This window comes from Tympanuchus pallidicinctus, unplaced genomic scaffold (assembly GCF_026119805.1).
Source record: "Tympanuchus pallidicinctus isolate F22 unplaced genomic scaffold, pur_lepc_1.0 scaffold1, whole genome shotgun sequence".
NCBI lineage: Eukaryota > Metazoa > Chordata > Aves > Galliformes > Phasianidae > Tympanuchus > Tympanuchus pallidicinctus.
In genome coordinates, this window is record NW_026294618.1 from 105072724 (window position 1) to 105084939 (window position 12216).

Genomic DNA, 12216 nt, shown 5'->3' on the forward strand with positions numbered 1-12216 from the left:
TTCAGCACATCATCAGCAGAGTCTGGATGCTTGTTGGCAGCTTCCTTTTTTTTTCCAGGCCCAGCTAGAGCTTTCCTTGGAGGAGATCAGTATAGTTTCTTGATGTCATGTGAAGTAGACCTGCCTCTGTGAATTAGGAGTACGGAGTTGAAAGCCATCCAGTCCAAACTCTCTTGCATTTTTACATTGATGCTGAGAGTCCAGATAGATAAAATCTGGAAGTTATTTCAGGCTGAAGTTCCTAGATGTTGCTCTTTGTATTTTTTTTCTTAATATTGTTAAAAATAATGTTTCTATTTGTTGTTTTCCACCTCAAGCATCTTGTGGAGTAGAAATAAATAAACAGAAGTGAACTGGGAATCAAGGACTGCCAGCTTTCTTAAAACAACAGTTGAGCATTGACCTCTATAAAGCTGATTTCTTCATCTTAAAATCTGGGGGAAATCATCCTGAGAGTGTGCCTTGTGCTCTACCCACTTGCCAACCCACTTTATACACTTAAGTGCCTTTGATGAAGTTCCCATGCCTTCCTACACATCACTTCCTTCCCCTAAAAATGGAGAAAAACCTAATTCTCTTTGAAAATAGCAACATTTAGGGTTTAGCCAAATGCATAAAGGAACAAATGTCCTTTTAAGCAGAGCAATCATGAGAGCTTCATGCAAGTGGGAACTGTCTAGCTGGGCTGGGAAGATGAATGTTAATGCTGAAATAACAAGAAAAGAGAACAGTTTCTTACCATGGTAAGAGTGGTTCTCAGGGAAATGAAGTATGTGTCCATGCTCTGCTTTCTTTTGCTGCTTTTTGGAATTTGATAGGAAATCCCTGATTTTGCAGGGAGTCCTAGGAACTGTCAGGAATGTACAGTTTGTGGTTTATCCAGGAGCTGAAGATCAGCATTTTCTCATATAGAAGACTAGGGGAATAATAATAATGACTTGGTTCATAAAGGCCTTTGAGACCTATGAATGAAAAATGTCACAGAAAAGCTGAGTATCTTTACTTCCAGAAGCCATTTTATAGAGCCAAGTTACTCTAAAGAAGGGTTCTTTGACAAAGAATTGAAGTTATTTAGGCTGCTTTTTTTTGTGGTGGTGGGTTTTTTTCCTATGAATCAAATGGAGCTTGAAATTAAAACAGGTCTGTTTGTTCACTTTCTTGTTTGCCTACCACTATTGTTAATCTCGGCACTAGCCTAGGAACAGATCTGCTGATTGTTTTCACTCCTGATGGTTTTTAAAGTAGCAGAACCCAAATTACGTAGATCCTGTATGGCAATAGCTATTATTCAGATTTCTCTGAGCGAGTGCTCAGTTGAAATCATTGCAGGAATGCATGGAATCACAGAAAACAGGGCTGGGAAGGTGCTGCTGGGTGCAGGTCCTCCTGTTCCTTCCAGAAGTAGTGAAGGATCTGCCAAGATGCCATTTACACAGGTGAATCAGTTCCACATTCATCTGTTATTGCCCTTAGCTCAAAGTTCAGCCCCTCTGAATTCAGTGGCACTTCCACACACTTCAAATTTAGCAAACATTTGATTGGTTTTGGCTGAATAAGGCTTAGGTTTTCAGCATGTGATAAAATCAAGTCCACGCCTGGAACAGGTTGCCCAAGGAGGCTGTGGATGCCCCATCCCTGCAGGCATTCAAGGCCAGGCTGGATGTGGCTCTGGGCAGCCTGGGCTGCTGGTTGGTGACCCTGCACATAGCAGGGGGTTGGAACTGGATGAACATTGTGCTCCTTTTCAACCAGGCTGTTCTATGATGATTCTATGAAGCCTTGGCTTTATAGAGTCTTTGCATGACCAGGTACAGCGATGGCTGTAAAAGCTCTCCTTCACACGCTTTGAAAGCTTTACAGGGATGCATTTACCAGTACCCAATTCAGAACATCCCACTGCTTCTTTCTGTCAAACCTAAAATCCTCACTCCAACTCATTTTTCATTTTTGGATTTTTTTTTCCAGTTTTCATCATTTCTGTTGAAACAAACATAGAATTTGATACAAAACCAGTTCTATTTTAGAAACAATTGCAGTAAATGCATTTAGATATCCTACGAAGAGTCCCATAGCTCCAGGGCCAATTGCTTAAAAACAAATCTAACAGGAGCTAGAAAACACTTCGCGTTGCTGTTTGTCCTACCAACATATATTGTGAGTAAATACACAACAAATACATTCCCAGGCTGTTTGCAAACAGAGTGGGTGAATCCGGGCATGCCCAATGGATGTGTGATATTCCCTCACCTGCTTTGAAAGTGAAAAGCAAGATGTGCGTTCAAACGTGTTTGCTAAAACCAAACCGTTATTTCATTTTTTTCCCCAGCTGGTTACTTAGGATAGAAGGATGCACGAAATTGTAATGCTGTGCATACTGTGCTATGAGCTGATGAGTGAGACATGTTTTATGTGCAGGATTTGTGTTGCCGGCGGATCATTCTGAGACATATCAAAGTATTTCTAATAGAGGTGAAGTCTGAGGCCTTTAAGTGAATGGCAGTGGCTGTCCACGGGAACAAATATCCCTCGTGGTTTAATCAAGAGAAGCTGTCTCTGTCAGCAGCTGGAATGGAAGCTGTAGTTGGGCCCTCTGCCCTCCCAGGTGGAAGCAATGTGACAGGTGGTGCGGTGGCAAAGGCTGGCAGATAGGAGAAAAGAACGGAGGAAAAGAAATTAAAAAAACCCTCATTTTGATAATCAACAAAAGGATTTTTCAGTGAGCTACGTATACCTCTTCTAACAATGGCAATAATTATTTTTTTTGCCTTACATTAGTTAATGATTGCAGTTTTATTTAATAAATTGGATAGAAAATAAACAAGTTAGATTTTGCTGTTGACCTATCAATTATGAAGTCTGATTACTCCTCTGGGGAACATATGTAGTCATTTGTCCTGACATTTTGTTAAAATAAGGTGGTATTATGGGACCAATCCACCTAATTCCTTACTCCCTGGGGCCATTTAGTGTACTTAGCTGCTAGAAAGGTGATTTCTGAGGCATGACAGCTGTTGGTGTTGGGGCCATTGTGTGGTGTACAAAAACAGTTATATTCTGCTCATATGCTGCCTTTGTATCATCGGTACAGAAGCCATTTCATAAATTAGATACAACTCTTCCCTAGAAAATTGTATTACTGCTTTATATTTCTTTGCTGGAGTACATTAAAAAATAAAAAATAAAAGCACTGCAGTGGAAGGAGATGTTTGAACTTGGCATTGCTGTAAGGACTATTGAGTTTATCCTATTAGCGACTGACGCTCCTGTCTAGTTATTTTGGTTGATTAGATGCATTAGAAGAAGATTCTCTTCATGTTCTTATTACCATTTAATTAGTTTTGTTAAAAGCCATGTCAGCCCTCCAAGAACCACGCAGGTAGGGCTTACCCAGTTAGTGTGCTGTGAATGCAGGAGCACAAGCTTTATGTTGAGCAGCACTTTTAGGTGGAGGGATGAGTTTAATAATTTTCATCTGCTCTTCCTGTTTCTGAAAATCCTTTCCAATGGTTTGCACATCAGCACACATTCATGTTCAGTGAGATACAGAAGTTTTTTTTCAGTTTCTGAAATATTTCATTCACAATCATACTCTTCTTACTGGCAGGTCTTGCTGTAAGAGGTGTTTTGGCAGGTCAAAAAGCACTGGCATTGGATTAGATCGTTCCACTTATCACAGAAATCTGAAGATGTCTTATATAATGACAATCTGAGCAGCACTGCAACTGCTCCTGGCAAGGGCTCCTTGGTGGCTGTGAGACTGCAGGCACCTAACTGAGCCTCACACATTTGCCTTCTCCATTAAGCAGCCACCATAGGCTGGTATACTTTCGAAGATATCTTCTGGAATTTTCTCAGTGGCATCCAGCCCCTGAGATGAATCTCGCTTACCACTGGATGTCATCCTTGCACTGTGCAGAACTACAGTCAGAAGAACATTTATCTGGCAGTAAAAAAAAAAAAAGAAGAAATGTTGCATGACCAATGAACACATTTATTTGCCACATTTAAAACTGTTTGCTATGTGGTGATGACAGCGTGCAAATAACTGACCCCTAATCCTTCCTTAAGGTGTGTGAAGGTGCTCTCGTGTGGTACACAGCTTTGGTAGTGGGACTGTTGAAATCTCAGCTGGAGGTCTCCAGCACTGATGATGTTGTTTGGGGTTTTCAGTTTGTCATGTTCTTCTTGGGAAGGTCAACGTCGTTAGCGTAGCTCTAAAATAAAGTACTTGTTCATCATCTGTAGCACTCTGTCAATTCATATACAGAGAATGTTCCCCCTGTAATGGTATAGGATGAGTTTAGAGGACTTTATTAACATTCTCACTCCTATTAGTGTCTCTGCTGTAGTGTCTTTTTCAAGAGAAGCAAGAACACTGAGCTTCGCTAATTATTTTGTGAATTATTAAGCATGCATATATTTCACCATTTTGGTATTCTTTGTCTTCTGTGTTAACTTGTGTGCATGGAAAAATCATAAAGTTAGTCATGTCAGTGACCTGTAATGAGTTTTGCATGAATGCAGGGTAATGCATGGCTGATGGCGTAATGATTCTCAGCAGATCTTTCCAGTTATTTTTGATGTATATTTATGTCATCTTGAACTTTATTCATTCACTCATTCAATTAATTAATTTATCTATTTATTTCAGCCAAGCTATTCTTTGAACCACATAAATCGAAAGCTGATAATGGAATCTAAAGTGTCTGTCAACAGTAGGATTGTGGTGGTTGGTGCATCTGATGTTGGAATCTCATTTCTGGAAACACTTGTTTTTTGGTAAGGTTTTTATTTGATTTCCTTTACTGAGAAAATACATTACCTTTATTTGAAGGCGCTTGCTTCCTCCATGTAGAAATCATCTCAGACTCTTTCTTTAGCATAAAAGATAGTAATTAAAAAAAAGATATGCTTCGGATCCATATGCAAGTATTAACCATTAAGACTCTTGAGTGTCTAATTTGCAGATGTAGAAAGACTGGTGTTTCCTAACAGGCTCTGATATTTAAAAGTGCTGCCAAGGTTCCATGTAGATCCTCAAAATGAAGACCAAGAGAAAATGGGAACTCCACATACCTTGTCTCTTTGACCACTGTTCTTATACGTAAATAGTGTAGGTAAAGATTAAGTCCATAGCCCTTTGGATGGTGTGCAAAGCACTACTGATCTTTAAAGCTAGTTTTGCCTATTAGAATTACAGATCACTGTCTGAATTCCTCCATTCTTCTACCTCTTTGTGCTGCTGTTTCCAGAGCTGTGTAGAAACATCCCACGTGAGCTGGAGTTTTCATTTCTCTGTGCTGCCTTTAAGGAGCAGCAGCATCTTTCTGCTTCTGATATTGGAGTTTGGGAGTGCTTGGGAACCACAGCACTTCTATTTCTGGCTCCTTTGCCATTTTTATTGTAGAGTGTGGGAAGGGGGGCTAGGAGAGGACGCTCCAGCAGTCACAAGCCTGCCCAGTGATCCACCAAGAGGATAGGCTGAATGCCCACATTACAGAATTTTTTAGCAGTAAAAGCATCAATTGAATTGTTCCGTTTACTTTGAGTTATCCAAACTGGAGTAAAAAAAAAATGTATAAATTGTTTTTGAAGGGGAATAAATGCATGCAGCTGTTTTTATACCTCCCACTCTCTAACCAGAGATAAACTGGTGGGAAAGGTCTGTTCTACAGACTTTCCAAAGTTAGGAAGGGGAGACCCTCTCTGCTATTTCACCACTTACCCTTCTGTCTGGGGCTCTTAGAGGATTGGTCTGTGTGTGCAAGAATGCAATTCTTACTCACTTGTTCTTCTCCAAGTAGATTCAAATATGTAGTAGAAATGTCTGAGAGCATTACAAAATAAGTGAATCAACCAAATCTGTCCCCCTAAGCCAGAAGCTCTCTTCCTGTAGTGAACAGGATACGCAGGTAGAATCAATGCTGTGGGGAAATCCTCTCTACCTCTGATACACCTCAGCCAGAAGTTTTATTTCAACCATACTGTAAGAGTTTGTGCAGAACAAGTCCTTCTTGTACACCAGAGAGCACTCATTTTCAGCACTGCACAATTGGAGTGCTTATGAAAAATTAAGTACTGCTCTGAGAATGCAAAAAGCAAGCAGGACTTAGTCCAGATGTCACAGAATTTGTATTAACATACGTATAAGTTTAAGAAATATTTTTTAACTTTCTCAGCAGCAGCAGTTAAAGAACATCTGATCGATGTGAAGACCTTTTAATACAACTTAGTTTGATTTACTCATAATTTTCTAATACTCTTTGCAAAGGTTACATGCACTAAAAATAGCTAGATTGAATCAATTTGTAAGCCCCTAATCCTTAAAAAGAGGAAGTGGTTTTCTCCTCATTATTCTTCATACTTAATTATTTTACATTATCAGTCACCATGGAAACACACAAATGTAATTCACTTACCTAGCTAACAATTATTAGGACTAGATTTTACAAGTGTTTTCAACCTGTTTGAGACTGAATAAATATAGATTTTTCAATGGACAGAGAAATAACAATAAGAACTGTCTTCTCCCTGGAGCCGTGCAGACAGCTGCCCTGGTCCCATTGTTCTGTGCCAGCAGCACCGTAGCTCATGGCCACTCTGCCTGTGGGCACCAGGCTTCTCCACCAGGGCAGAGAATGGAACTTTATAAACCCTGCTGCAGCGGAGCAGTGTGTGCTGTGAACTGCTGTTTTACAAAACGCTTCTGCAGTCCTTCCCTCCGGCTCCTTAGATTGCATGGAGAGTTTGTCGAACGAGATCCTTGCAGAGGTAATAGAATCATTAAGATTGGAAAAGACCGCTGAGATCATCTGGTCAAAGTCAGAGCGCTGGCGTGGCCCTATCAGTGCTGGTTATTTCAAAGGGCAGAGCAAAATATGCTGCGAGTGAGTGTACAGAATGACCATCTAGTAGGGAAGGACTCTTTCCAGTGCTTGGGATAGCCTGAGCCCTGGAGAATTGCCTCCGTTGTGCTTAATGTAATGCTAGGTCAGTGAAGGTGAGCTCATTAGTCATGTGTCACCATTCAAATAAATATCTCCTGCTGATTTCTTTTTTCACGAGGGTAATCGCATTCAGACATGCTATAAGCTATAGCCCTGCTTTTCTTTAGGATGAATCTGATAGAATTTTATATTCTAGGAATGGCCAAGTGCAGGAGGAGCACCAGGCAGTTCCTCAGCCTTGAGCCTGCCCGTCTCACGCATGGCTGGCTGCCAGGAGGTACAGGTGGCAACGATCTCGGGCTGCACCTCTGCTGCAGCTGGCGGGCACATGAGGATCTGCAGCACACCGGGCAGCGGATCTGAGGCGCTAGGAGGAGGGCAGCACGTTGCATCATAAATTGCTGCAGTAATTAACTTCCCCGCAGGAGCGTGGCAAGCAGGCAAGGAATTGTAATTCCCACAATTCCTGCATGAGGCTCCTCCTGGGCAGTGCAATTATATGCTTCCCCTTGCACAAAGCCAGGACTTAGGTCACTCTCCGGCACTAAGACAAAGCTCACACAAAATGCTGCACCATCCAGCCGTTTGTGGGTGCAGCGTAAATTCAGAGTGCTGGCCAGTCCTAAAAGCAAAGTAGCAACTGAAGGAATATTGCCATTGTGAGAAAGCAGTTCAGCCCAGCAACACAGAGTCTCTCTTTGCCTCTATTGTTCCCTGCCCTCCAAACTGTTGTTGCTGCCTCTCCTTTGTTGTGGATGTGGAGAGAAAGGCAGTTGAGCCCTGGAGTGAATCCAAAGGAGGGCTAAGCTGAAAACAGGCTTTCTTCTTTTTTTAAGTTTCCCTTGAGTGAATTGGGCTTTAAAAAAACTTTAGATATTTATAACAAGAATTTTTTTTTGTGAGACACTGCAGTGAAATCATGGCCTTCCCTCAAGTTTGTGATGCTGATTCAGTAGTGCTGTAAAATTACCATGAACGACGACCCTAACAGGGAGTCTGATTTAAGACTAATTGAAGTTTTTAAAGTTATAATTTTGTTGTCCCCATGCAGATCACCTGTACCTATCCTTAATTTATTAGTGAAAAAGCTGTCTCAAACGTTCAGCTTGCAAATATTACATGAAAAATTGCATCTGAAAATGATTTGACACTGTAAAATCTGTGTTTGTGAATATAGGATGTCAGTACTTGCGTGTATCAGAATGGGAGGTGGGTTCCAATCAGGATTCTGAAAACACCATTTCTTGGAGGTGAGCTTCAGCAGGAAGAATAGCAAATACAGGGAAATAGCTGATGTCAAACACTGCCAACAGCCTGGATCTGAAGTACCAAGCTGAACAGATCTCAGTTAAACCACTCATTCCTTACATGTCAGTTCTGAAGAATGTCAGTTTCAGCCCAACATTTTAATCTTTTCCTATTCATGAATACTGAAGCACTTAAAACAAGTTCTGAAAACAGCATTTGTAGCTAATTGTGGTGCAGGATTCGCAGAGCAACGTGCTAACTAGTGCTCTCTGACAGCAGGTGATTGAAGTTGGGCTGCAAGAACGCCAAAAGCTTGCCCAGAACTATCTTGTCATTGGCCCCGGCGCAGTGAACCAATTAGCTTTTTATCCACCTCTTTGCATATAGCTGTGGAAAGCGTTATTGTCTTGTGATTATAGGGAAAACCCTTTTTAATCCATGATTTCGAAAACCTTCTTAATCCAACCTCTGGTGTAAACAATGGCTTACTCTCCGAGGACATTGCAAATATACATAATGTATTACACAAAACAGCAATAAATGAATGGCAGCTAAGAGCACGGTACTTGGTATGAAAATGTGAAGTATTTCTCTTTCAATTTGGATGCAATAAAAGTGGTTATCATGTTAAAAAGCAAACGTGTTACAGCGGGTTTTGTCAAAGCCCTGAGTTTTCTCTTGAAGTGAAGTTAGAGCCCAATGCAGGGGTTTATCTCAGATTAGCATAGAGATGGTTTTTAAAGCACAGTTTCTGACAGAACAGCTACAACTGCCGTTATCTGGCAGCGCAGTATTATACAATATCCTGCACATCTGTCCTGCTTGGCAATAGTTAGCATAATGCTTGCTGTTTAATTAGGCTTTTTATCTTTGCATTTGTCTGAGAACATCTGAAGCCTTCCATGTTGCCTGTCACTAATTAGTTGACTAATTAAATAGTTAGTGCTTACTTGCTGATCACAGAGCTAACACGGAATGAATGGTTTAGTGATCTTCATTGTTTCATACTATCTATCTTTGCCACATGAATTGATATACATGGGCTTCCTTTTGACTGCTGTTTTTTCATACCGAGGCAAACACTGAACAATGTTGCAGTCGACCATGTGTTCAGTGTCACTGGCCCCGCATCCTTCAGATGTTGCTGCCTTTCATCATCTCTGGTGAATAGAGATCAAGTTGGGGCAGAGATGAATCCAATGGGTCATATCTTGCCTTGCTGGGCAGGCAGCAACACAGCAAGCGGTCGGTGACTGATACAAAAACTAGGGGAGAGGGTATGGGTCCACTTCCTAACAGCTATCTGACATGCTTCTGACAGAAAGTGATGCTATATGGGACTGATATTTCATTATTTTGCATTTTATATTCTTATTTTAGAGACAGTTTTCAATTTTTGATAAGATTATTTCAACTTGCCATACTTGTTCTTAAAACGTGTATAAAGACGTGTCTGAGCCCCAAATGTTCTTTCACTCTTCCAACTTTGCAATATCTGAGGATTTTATTTTGTTAATATTCATACGTGAATATTCATAACTTCTTTTTATATATTAAAGCTGATCTTGGGAATAGTGGTTTCCTCATGAAAGGGATGTTTCAAAATTGCTGTGAGTCAGAAGAATGTTTATGCAGTTCTATTTACTGGGCCGTGCCTGGTGACTGAGTGTGACATGAGCGTGGCTGTGTCTCCAGCTCTGTGTGGAGCCTGGTAACCTGACTACCTGGAGCAGCTCTGGCAGCTCTCTCATCAATGCACTCAAAGCAAATAAAGAAGCCTTGCAAGTGCAAACACCGCATTTACATTTCTCAGCTATTTGCTGTTGATAGAGATGATGTACTTTCTGTTCCGCTCGTATTATTTTTCATAGTTTTGAAGTTTGTTTCCTAGGGTTGGTGCAGAGGTGGCACTACCCAAACTGTCAGGCTGGCTGTTAGGAACAATTTCCTTCTCTCAAAGAGCAGTGAGGCAGTGGCACAGCTGCCCAGGGACTGGTGGGGTCAGGTGTCCCAGAGCCGTGGGGATGTGGCACTGAGAGATGTGGGCAGTGGGCACAGTGAGCTGGGGTTGGACTTAGTGCTCTTTTCCAACCTTAATGATTCCGTGATGGACTGGTTACTTTAGATGGAGCTCTGCAGTGCTATAGCTTGTTCCCTTCCAGTCCCCAAGCACTGTGCTGTTATTGTGTGAATTGTAGCACATCTCAGTGTGCTGTTTGTTTCCCTGTGAGCTGGTAGCGTATTTGCATTAACTGAGCACAGTTTTGGATTGTTGTGTGCCACAGGGCACAGGTCATTTGGGAAGGATCTGCGGGAGAAGCATCACACTGCCCTGCTAGAGATGGGCACTTCACAGCTGTCTCTCTCTGAGCTGGTTTCGCCAGGGCTGCCATCTCTGAGAGGCAGCTGTGCTCACCAGGCTGCCAGGAGGCCTGGAGGTGCTGCAGGGCCCAGGTCCGCAGCTGTTACATGCAGATGTTGGAGACCAGGAAATTTGTGTCCTGATCCTTCCCACACTGCCAGCTTTCTGTCAACAGCATGCGGTGCTTTTTACGAGCTGCTTCTCTTTCTGCATGTTCTTGCTGCCAGGAGGAGAAACGTTGGTGCAGATCTCAAGCCTGTCAAATTCAAGGGCATTTCTCTTTTGGCAGACTTGGGCGTGCTTTTTCAACTATGTAGGTCGCTCCAAAGGTAATGCCTTGTATTTCCTTCCATGATAACTAAAATGAGATACAAAGAGCACAATAACAACAAATGATAGAACAAATTCTCAGCTACAAAACGCTACTTTTCAACATAGTCACCACCATCAAAATGGGAGGCGTTACTTCTGGAGCAGCTCTTGCAGGTGAAGGCAGCATTGCCAGATCTGCACCTAGCAATGTCACTGAGTTAAAATTTTAATCACCTTGGCAATTACGTGGACTAATATGGGATAAGTTCAAGCTACACTAATAAAAACAACTTATTTTTGCCTTTAATTATTGTCCAGTAATATTAAAAATGTTCTACTGGCGAGTTGGAATTTGCATTATAGGTGATTTGTTGGAATATTCACACAAGACAGCAGCACCTTAGCCACATTTTGCATCCCATTTTATGGTATTGTTGTGGACAATGTGTTGATATCGCACCTGGATATATTTAAATAGCTAGAGACTGTAACTACCAGGGCCACCATTGGATATCCCTTATTTTCTGTCTAGAAAGATAATTGCTTTGTTTTGTGCTTCGAAGAAGACAAAATGCTGAAACGTTTAAGGAATGAAAATTCAATGTTTAGGAAATTCTCTAGCAGATGTAATGGTTAGTGGTGCCTGTTTTTGGCCAAATTCAGAACCAGTGAGCATTTGGGATGATGGTACTAATTGTGTAAACTTTGTAGCTGAGGGTGTTCCTGCATAGGTATGTGCATGTGTCTGATTCAGGTATGCATCTGGTATGGGACAAGAAAAGAGCTCTTCAGATTCTTCTGTTCTGCCCTATGACAAGTGATAATACTGGGGCTTTGCCATCCTTTATCTAATAAACAGCTTTCTGGAAACACAACACATGTTATGTGAATGATGGTTTTCTAGAGGGCTTACTAAAAAATCTGTAATTAGGGGTTCTGACGAGTCTTCATTTAGCTTCTACTTGCTGGAAAAATGCAATTTCTGCACTATGTAAGTAATCAAGTGCCCACCACTCAGTGTTGAATGTTATATGTTTTAATTGGCATGCATATTCCAAGCCTGGTGTATTCCTTGCAAGTGCTGGCAAGATGCTGTCAGTGAGAGAAGAATTTAGCAAGAAATGGTTAAAGGACGGAGCAGAGCTCCCTGTACAATTGCAAGGGTCAGTCTGGTTGGGAAGCAAAGTAGGGGAAAGAATTATCTAACAAAGGGAAAAAGACTCAACTGAATTACAGTTGAGAGCCACAATCAATAGAGAAGAATAGTGCAAAAAAGAATAGGAAAAGCTGAGCTGACGCAGGTGAGGAAAGCAAAAACACGGCTGGAGAGGTGGAAGGTGGTTAGGA

At 41.5% G+C, this 12216-nt stretch overlaps 1 protein-coding gene across 1 annotated transcript in view; it reads left to right on the forward strand.

Moving 5' to 3' along the window:
* CFAP61 (cilia and flagella associated protein 61) overlaps positions 1-12216 on the forward strand; it is a 90605-nt gene that overhangs the window by 46675 nt on the left and 31714 nt on the right. Inside the window, 1 exon segment of the mRNA XM_052678279.1 lies at positions 4652-4779. Within this exon segment, the coding sequence (XP_052534239.1) occupies positions 4652-4779 (128 nt within the window).